The 9,949-nt window shown below is 35.3% G+C and overlaps 1 protein-coding gene across 1 annotated transcript; it reads left to right on the plus strand.

Annotated features, from left to right (window-relative positions):
- Window positions 1-995: 995 nt before the first annotated feature.
- Window positions 996-3,474, plus strand: LOC111995747 (uncharacterized). Its single transcript, XM_065762438.1, is given in 3 exon segments — window positions 996-1,479; window positions 1,481-1,757; window positions 3,310-3,474. Coding segments are annotated over 3 exon segments (786 nt in total). The 5' UTR covers window positions 996-1,120; the 3' UTR covers window positions 3,460-3,474.
- Window positions 3,475-9,949: the final 6,475 nt, after the last annotated feature.

Below are 9,949 nucleotides of genomic sequence, written 5' to 3' on the forward strand. Positions count from 1 at the left end.
GCCGTAGAGAAGGACCACATGAATCGGATCCACTAATGTATAATATTTTCTCCCTACCGTTTTATTCAACGTCAAGTTATAATATAAATAGATGGTTTTTCAAGATATACACCATCAAATTTCCAAAGAAACCAATATTTTTTTTTTCCTTATTTTAAATTTTTTTTGAAGGATAAGTTAGTTAAGATTTATTTAATAACTAATCTAAAACTTTATCCCACTTTTATTTGTTTACAGCCTTAAAATGATACATAATTTTATTTCTTGGCATTAAGCACTAAAATAAAACTAACCCATACCTTAAGGTTCCCATGTGTTTTGTAAAATAATGATACGATGACATGCTTTAAACGTCGAAATGTCAATGAGATTTGGAAAATCTTAATTTTCATAAAAAAAAAAATTATGTTCTTTGCATTTAGATCCATTTGTTTTATAAAATGATATGATGATATGCTTTAAATGTTAAAATGTCAAATGCATGAAATTTGTAGAATCTATTCATAAGATCTTCACCATGAAGATCTGTTCATGCATGAAAATGTCAAATGCATGAAGATCTCTCTTTTTTTTTTTTCTTTTTTTTTTTTTTCGGATTTTTACAGTGTTTTTTCAAAACTTTCAACTAGAGACTAATTACTGTTTTTCACGGGTGGGCCTGTAGTGGGGTAATCAATGCATGAAAATCTTCACCATCTAATAATAAATCATAATCATCAGTGACATGTGACATATGATGGGTAGCTAATTAAAGAAATTGACATAGAGGTCTAAACTTTATATCATTTTAAATACGGACACGTGAATTTATATCCAAATCTAGTTGAGCCAAATCTGTGTCTCCTTAATTTTCCTACTTTATTATGGTCGTATGTATTCCGAAATCTTAGTCCGATATGCCATCTCAACATTAACTAAAATTACTAAAAATAACTTTCCCAATCAACCTTTTGTTTCTCTTTCCCACACATCCAAATTGTCATCATTTGCTAATTCCTAGTTCTGATACTGAAACTAAAACAAGCTCCTAAGTCCTTTTCCTCAGATTGAGAAACAATTCTCAATCTTTTATCCATATTTGAATCATATCCAGGATTTGAATCTTTCTATATATATATATATGTTTCCTATTAAGCTGTCCAAATGGTTTAGTTTTACAGCTTCGAGGGATTGGTTCTACCGCTATTCCTTCACCAATGCAGGTCTCTCTTCTGTCACTACAAATCTGGGGGATGGCACAGTCATGCATTGTTGGGTCCCCAAAATCCACAAACATTCCAAGCCCACGTTGCTTCTCATCCATGGCTTCGGTGCCAATGCAATGTGGCAATATGGGGATCATCTCCGCCACTTTACAACACGGTTCAACGTCTATGTCCCGGATCTTCTTTTCTTTGGCCGCTCATTCACTTCTAGGCCTGAGCGTACCGAGTCTTTCCAAGCAAGTTGCTTGATGAAGCTAATGGAGGCGCATGGTGCCGAGAATGAGCTTGGTTGGGATAAGCTATGGCGGGTTTGTGGGGTATAGCATGGCAGCGCAGTTTCCAGAGGCTGTGGAGAGGGTGGTGTTGTGTTGTGCTGGTGTGTGCTTAGAGGAGAAGGATATGGAGGATGGTTTGTTTAAGGTTTCGGATTTGGATGAGGCTGCAAGCATTTTATTACCACAAAAGCCCGAGAAGCTAAGGCAATTGATTAACCTTTCGTTTGTCAAACAAGCTAGGGTTATGCCCTCTTGGTTCCTCTCAGATTTCATTAATGTAAGACTCTCTTCACGTTTCTCTTTCACTTTATGGTAGCATATTGTCTCTGCTTGTTTAGGTAATGGAATTTTGGATAGGTTTATGGAAAATTTTGAGGGTTGGTTAATTGGGCTGAGCTATTAGATCCTTTCAAATAGGTGTTTTAGCATAATATACTAGTTAAGCTTTGCCAATATCGTCACCAAATTAAGCTTTATTGGGGACTCTAAATATAGATATCAAGTTTTTATGTATTAAATAATAAGGCTTAAAATAAACTTATCAAACACATATTAAGACTGGAAAGAATGAAATCATTCTTCTCTAGCTTGATAAAGCAATTGATTAATGTAGGCATTACACCTTGCTTTGTCGTATCCCTGATTTTTACCCATCCCTAGTGATTACTCTCTATTAGAAGAAAGTATTCTTTTCCATTCATAAAGATCCAAATGTCAAATCAATAAAACGACAATTATGGACCAAAATTTAAATGGATTAATATTGTAGCAAGACATTGTCTCGGGAAAGGAAAATTTTACTTCCAAACAGGGGAGAATTAATAGAAATGAAATAAGATGAACTTGTATGTTGACATCGTTTCTGGTGTCCCTGAAAGCATAGAAACCACATTGGTAGGATTTTTTATTTTATTTTTGTACTGGTCAAAGACAAATGGAATTATGGGTGTGTCGGAGGATGGGAGGAAAAATTTTGTAAATTTTTTTTTAATCCCTTTACAAAAATAATAAAATTTTTAAAAATTATGATCTCCCTCTCTCAAAAGAAAAAAAAGTTAAACCTTTTTAATTCAAACACTTGAGAGGTTCAAATATTTTTTAAAATAAAAATTATAAATGAGAATAAATTTATAAGGATATTATAAAAACAATATAAATGTTTAATTTACAGTAGATTTTTTAGTAAAAAGTTAAGTTTTTACCATTCTCAATATTGTAAGACAAAATCACGTTAAAATTTATACAACTATAAAAATGTTTTATTTTTTCTATATAATAAAAAAAATTTAAAATGGTTTGGTTAAATGCTTTTGAAAGTCAGTCTGAATTTCCGATTGGTGTCTGGCCTAGTTCCTGAGGACATTCCGGCCCCCATTTGAGGTTTGGATTCCCTCAACCTATACTCAGCTAGAATAAAAAAAAAAAAAAAAATTTAATAATTATAACCAACTACTCATTTTGAAGCAAATGCTTTAATTCAAGAAAAATGTTAAAAGAGTATTCTAAGGGCATTAGTTTAAGAACTTTTTTTAGAAACATTTTATGGAAAAATTAGAAAGTAATTAATTTTTTTGATAATTTTTTATATTTTCCATGAAAATAATGTTAAAAATTTTCTAATATAGCTTGTTAACAATTTTCCTAAAGATACCTGTTAAACCATTTATGTCTCTCATCTATTATTGTTACATTAAATTAATTGGAGGTGGAAGAATTGAACCTAGATATTTTCATTGAGGAACAGGAGTTATCACTATCAATGGAACCAAAAATCAATGACCTGTCATGTTTTAAGAAAGCTGAGTTTTTATTATTTTCAAATTGGACAGGTGATGTGTAAAGACTTTGTTGAAGAAAGGAGAGAATTGATTCAGACAGTACTCAAAGATCGTTCACTTTCCGACCTTCCTGTGATCAAACAGGTTATCATATATCATTCTTGTTCAATCTTATTCATACTTAATGAAAAGCGTGTTTAATGTCAATAAACATTAAAAGAAAAAAAAGAAAAAGAAAAAAAATTAAACCCTGAGAGAAGCTTTATTGATATAAGTGGTAAACTTGTGGAATCTCAAACTATATATATATAGGCTCATAATCAATTTGTCTCATATCTTTAGTATCTATATAATTCTATGTTGTTATGTAAATTTTTAAAACTTTGATTTTTTTTTTCTATGCCATTACCATTATCGTGTGGGATGATAACTACAAAATTACAAATTCTTTTATTAAATGGTTTTCCTGACCGATTCTATTTACATTGCTGCAAAAAACCACTTATTCTTGGAACTTCTTCTCATATCTTTAGTCATAAATGATAACAGACGTCTTGGAACTTCTTCTTATTTTTTTATTTTAATTTTTTTATTTTAAATTTGCTTCTATGCTGCCACCGTGCTACATTAGATGCTTTATATGAGAATTGTTCTTAATGAGTTGGAAAAAAAGGCTTGGAAAAAGAATATAATAATAATAATAATAATAACTCAATTGTTAAATAGTGGGAGGATTTCTACTCTATAAGCCTCATGGCATAATAGAATTACTATAACAAAATATTTAATTCTAAGGAAGTTAACTTTAATATATATGTATATATTTTCTACGGTAAAATGCAAAAATACACTCGATGGTTTAGGCTTTTAGCTCAATGGCAAAAATATCCCCTAAGATTTCGGTTCTTCCTTATCCACCCTTAGCAATGAACCCCCATTTCAATGGCAATGAACAATCTCTCCTCACGTTAGTAGATCAAAGCCTTTGTGTGTTTCCTCTGAAATATGGTGAAGTAACCCTTTAGCTTTGTGTTTGACGTGAATGAGTTGAGTGAGAGTTTTTAATGGGATCAGGAGAGGTCAAATGATGTTTTTTTTTTTTTTTTGTTGGTGAGACTAAGAGCATTTGTACCCGGCCTTGTAAATGTGAAAATATGCTGCACAAAAAACATGCTTTACAAGAGCACTTGCAGCAGTGGTGCTAAAAAGCTATTTGGAGCTGCTGTAATGGAGCTATAGCCAAAAAATTTGACTTCTCAGCTACAGTGCACAACTATCTTTAGCTGTGCACTATGGCTCAAAGGTAAAATTAAAAAAAAAAAATATATATATATATATATTTGTGTTCAGATTGTGGTTAGAATATTGTGGTGGTGTTTTTTTTTTTTTTTTTTTTTTTTAGTAGGATGTATTATTTTATTGTAGTAGAAATATTATTTTATTGTAATGTTTATATTATTTTATTGTATTGAAAGTTAAAATAAATTCACTACTGCAACATATGAGTATGTAAAATAGATAAAGTAACTTTTTGTGGTGTCAAATAGCTAAAAATATAGCTTCATTGCTGTGGATGCTCTAAGGACTTGTAATTGTAAAAATTTATACATCCATCTCCCATGTCTCTCTCTCTCTCTCTCATAGCGTCTGTCTCTCCGTCTCCCACATCTCTTTGCAGCTAGGTCGGCCTGGCTGTCTTTGGCCACCATCTTGTCAGCGACATCCAAGCCCAAGTTAGATCTGTGGAGGCTGTCGTTGCTATTTGTGCCTTGGTTGCCGTGATTAGAGCTAGTGAGGCTACTGAGTTAATGGAGCTCGAAATCAAGCACAAGAAGGCATCTGAAATTCTGAATCTCTCAAAGTAAATTTTGTTTCTCTTTCTTAGCTTTATCCTCTGTTTGTTTCCTTGGATTCAGATTTTGATATGGGTTTGATTTGATTGTGGGATGGATTTTTTTGTGGGTTCTTGGTGGTGGAGGTGGGAGGTTGCCGGGTGGTGGTGGTGTGGTCATGGGTTTCGGTGGCTGAGTTTCTGGGTTTTGTTGATCCATGGTTTGTGTGGAGATCTGCAAACAAGGAAAGGTTGTGTGGATTCATGGTGCTAGAAATTTCACTATAAAAAAGGCCATGAGGTTGTTGAAGGAGCTTCAGAAAATGACATTGTTAATGGGTGTACTTAGAGGAAGCTTCTATATGTGCTCGAAGATGACTTTGGGTTTGAACTAATAAAAAAAATTTGGGTACTGAGTTTTGGATAAAAATAAGTTTGGGTTTGTTCTTCGTGTAGTGGTGTAGCAGGTGGTTGCAGCGGTAGTAGAGAGGATTTTTTTTTTTTTTTTTGCAAAATAATGTCATTTTCCTAACAATTTCATTAGTTGGCATCGTTTGAAAACTATTTAGGGAACTAACATCTTGAGTTTGTAAGAGTCGAATTCATTGTAGCAAATCGAGTGGACTAGTCTCGAGTTCCTTACTTTTTTCCTTGTTTCTTTTTCCTTCGTTCTTCATTCTCTAGAGGCTAGACCCTTTCTCCCGACCAAATCAAGAACAAACCCACAAACACCAAGTCAAGAACAACCTCAAGAACCTAGAAACAAACCCATAAATACCCACCCACGGCAGAAACCACACCCCCTTTAGGAACAAACCCACAAATCACAAAAATGGTTTTGGTTCGGGTTGAGAGAGATGAGCTGGAGATTGGACCACTGCTAATGGTTGAAGGAAAAGCCAAGGAGCTCGGCCACGGAATTTCAGAGAGCACAAGTGTGGGTTCATTGTTTTTGATTGATCTGGGTTTGTTGTTTCCTTCTTCTTTGTTGATTTGCCTTCTTCTTAGTGATCTCTGCCTCTTTCTTCTTAGTGAATTTGTGGAAGAGAGTCAATTTCCACATTGATTTTCATAGAAATCGAGTCTTAGATACTCGAGTTGCTACATTGAAATCGAGTCTAAGACACTTGAGATGTTAATTTTCTAAATAGTTTAGAAATGATGACAACTAACGAAATTGTTTGAAAATAGGTGTTATTTTGAAAAAAAAAAATCCCAGTAGAGGTGGATTAGGTTTTAGGTTTTGTTATTATTATTTTTTGATAAGTAATAAAGATTTATTGAAATCAAAAAGAGAGAGACACTCAAGTACACAGGGAGTATATAGGGGAGAACAACTCAAAAGTGAACATTACAAGAACCAAGTAAATCCAAAATAGAAGAAAAAGGTTGGTTTCTCCACACAGAGAACCAGTCCAATAAGGTTCTAAAGAATAGAAGCTTGAGATCAGGCATGGAACGCTCATTGTCTTCAAAACACCTACTATTTCTCTCCTTCCAAATACACCACATCAAACAATGAGGAACAACCTTCCATATATCTCCATTACGATGGCGACCTCACCAACAAGCAAATAGCCCAACAACAGACATTGGCATAACCCAATAAACTCCAAATAAACTAAAAACCATATCCCACAACTCCAAAGCAACCGGGCAATGAAGGAATAGATGGTCAACAGATTCACTATTACTCTTGCACATATAACACCAATCCAAAATGCAAACCCTCCTTTTCCTTAGATTGTCAATTGTTAGACATTTCCCCAAGGTAGCGGTCCATACAAAGAAAGCCACTCTAGAGGGGATCTTCTGCTTCCAAATGTTTTTCCAAGGAAAAAACTACTCACTATGGCCAACTAGAAAATGGTAGTACACACTAACTGTGAACCCCTTACTCTTACAAGGCAGCCAACATCTCTTACCCTCCACAATCCCCTTTACAGGAGTGCTATCAATGGTATTTATGAAACTTCTGAAAGCTTCTAATTCTCGATTATGCACCTCCCTAGAAAAAAGAATCTCCTAATAGAGGGCTCCATTGGTGTACCTCATTAGATCCGCCACTTACCTCTTTGATACGACAAATCCTATATAATTTAGGATAGCAATCTACAAGAGAAGATATTCCACACCAACGATCTAGCCAAAACTGCACTTTTGATCCATCTCCAATTTCATACAGAATAAACCGAGATAAAGAAGGCCACCCCTTTCTAATATTTTTCCACAAACTGACTCCATATAGACCAGAGAAAGAGCTAAAACACCAACCACCCCAATCACAACCATACTTCACCTCTATCACTTGACATTATAGAGCATCCATTTCTTGCCCAAATCTCCATAACCACTTCCCTAATAAAGCTACATTGAAAGTTCTCAGGTTCCTAATCCCCAAATCACTTGAAGAAAGCGGAGTACACACCGTAGACCAATCAACCAGATGAAATTTGAGCTCATCCCCTAGGCCACCCCACAGAAAGTCCCGTTGAAGTCTAGCAATTCGGTTGGCCACAGAAGCTAGAATAGGGAATAAAGAAAGAAAATAAGTAGGAAGATTTGAGAGAGTGCTTTTAATTAAAGTGACTCTACCTCCCTTGGATAAATATAATTTTTTCCGACTTGCTAATTTTCTTTCCATCTTCTCTAGAATTGGATTCCATATTGACTTATCCTTAAATTTTGCCCCCAAATGAGGACCCAAATATTTCATTGGGAGAGACCCTTGCTTGCAGTCTAAGACAACCACTAAAAGATCAATGTTATGAACTGCCCCCACAGCCACCAGTTTAGACTTACCCAAATTTACCTTCAGACCAGACACAGCCTCAAACCAAATGAGCACCATACGGAGAATCAGCATTTGATCAATATTAGCATCACAAAAAATTAGAGTATCATCAGCAAAAAGGAGATGGGAAACCACCAAAGATCTTTCAGCAGAATCACCTACACTAAAACCTGACCAACGACCTTCATGGACATCCTTATCTAACATTCTATTGATGGCTTCCATAACCAACACAAATAACAAAGGGGACAAAGGAGCACCTTGCTGCGACCCCCTTGAACTTCCAAAAAACCCAAGGGGAGAACCATTAATAAGGATAGAAAAATGAACCATTGATAAACAAAATGAAATCCATCACCTCCACTTATCAGGAAATCCACAACGCTTAAGCAAGTGTGTAAGAAATCCCCAGTTCACTTGATCAAAGGCTTTCTCTATGTCCAATTTACATAACAACCTTGGCTGACCAAACTTCAATCTACTATCAAGACATTCATTAGTAATAAGAACAGAATCAAGAATTTGCCTATTTAGAACAAAGGCATTCTGAGGTGTTGAAATGATCTCTCCTAAAACCATGCGAAGACAAATAGCCAAAATTTTAGCAAGTATTTTATAAACCCCCCTAACAAGGCTGATAGGCTGAAAGTCCTTTACTTCCATTATTGCAGCCTTTTTATGAATGAGAGCAATGAAAGTTGCATTCAAGCATTTTTCAAACTGACCTGTAACATGGAAATGGTGGAACACAACCATGATATTTGATTTGAGAATCCCCCAGCAAGCTTGAAAGAATGCCATTGAAAAACCGTTTGGCCCAGGAGATTTATCCCCATTAAACTCCTTGATGACTTCAAAAATCTCAGTTTTCTCAAAAGGTCTCTCTAACCAATCCACATTATCCCTTGAAATCCTTCGAAAATCCAATACATCCGGGAAAGGCTGTTGCTCTTGCTACTTAGAGTATAGGTTCATATAGAATTGTTCAATATGTTTAGCAATCCTATCCTGGTTGGAAGAGAAAGCCCCATCAATCATAAGCTTTTCAATATAATTATTTCTTCTATAAGAATTAGCCATCTTATGAAAAAACTTCGTATTGGAGTCACCCTCCTTTAAATACAACACTTTGGACTTTTGTCTCTAGCTAATCTCCTCTAACAAGGCTGCCTTCTTAAGCTTAGTGCGAAAGGATGCTTTTTCCAATTTTTCCTCCTCAAATAGAGGTTGATTGTCCTCTTTTACATCTAAAGCATTCAACTTACTCCATAATTGCTGTTTCTTGGCAGTGATATTGCCAAAATCTATTTCGTTCCACTTCTTTAGATCTATTTTTAGAATAGTCAACTTCTTGGCAAGAATGTAACTAGGAGTCCCTTGAAAATGGTAATTCTCCCACTAGGACTTCACCTTGTTTAAAAACCCCTCCGCCTTCAACCACATATTCTCAAAATGAAAAGGAATTCGCCCTCTTCGATGACTCCCACTCTCCAAAAGAATTGGGAAGTGATTAGATAACACTCTAGGAAGCCTTTTTTTGGGAGAAATGAGTGAAATAATTTGCCAATAGCGGAGAGAAGAGAAACCGATCTATTCTAGAGGTTAAGGTGGAGTTAGACCATGTGTAAAGACCTCCCTCCGAAAGATTATCCATTAGCCCATGAAGAGATATAAAATCTGAAAAATCAATCATGCAGCGAGTAAATCTTCCTGCCCCTAACCTCTCCAAAGGAAAGTAGATAATACTAAAATCACCTCACAAACACCATGGCAAATTGCACCAACTGTTCAAGCTTGCCAATTCCTCCCATATAAATTGACGCTTCCTGTTCAAATTTGGGCCATAGATACTTGTGAAAGCCCACTCAAATTGGTCACTGACGTTTTTGAACCTACACGAAATTGAAAAATGCCCCACTGCTTCCTCTATCTTTTCAACCACCCTTCTGTCCCACATGAGCAGAATTCCACCAGAAGCACCCTTTGAACCCAAATATAACCAATCTATGTAAGGACAGCTCCATATACTTCTAACAAGTCCTTTTGTAACCCATTCCAATTTTGTC

The sequence above is a fragment of the Quercus suber genome, unplaced genomic scaffold (genome assembly GCF_002906115.3).
Source record: "Quercus suber isolate HL8 unplaced genomic scaffold, Cork oak 2.0 scaffold_458, whole genome shotgun sequence".
Classification (NCBI taxonomy): Eukaryota; Viridiplantae; Streptophyta; class Magnoliopsida; order Fagales; family Fagaceae; genus Quercus; species Quercus suber.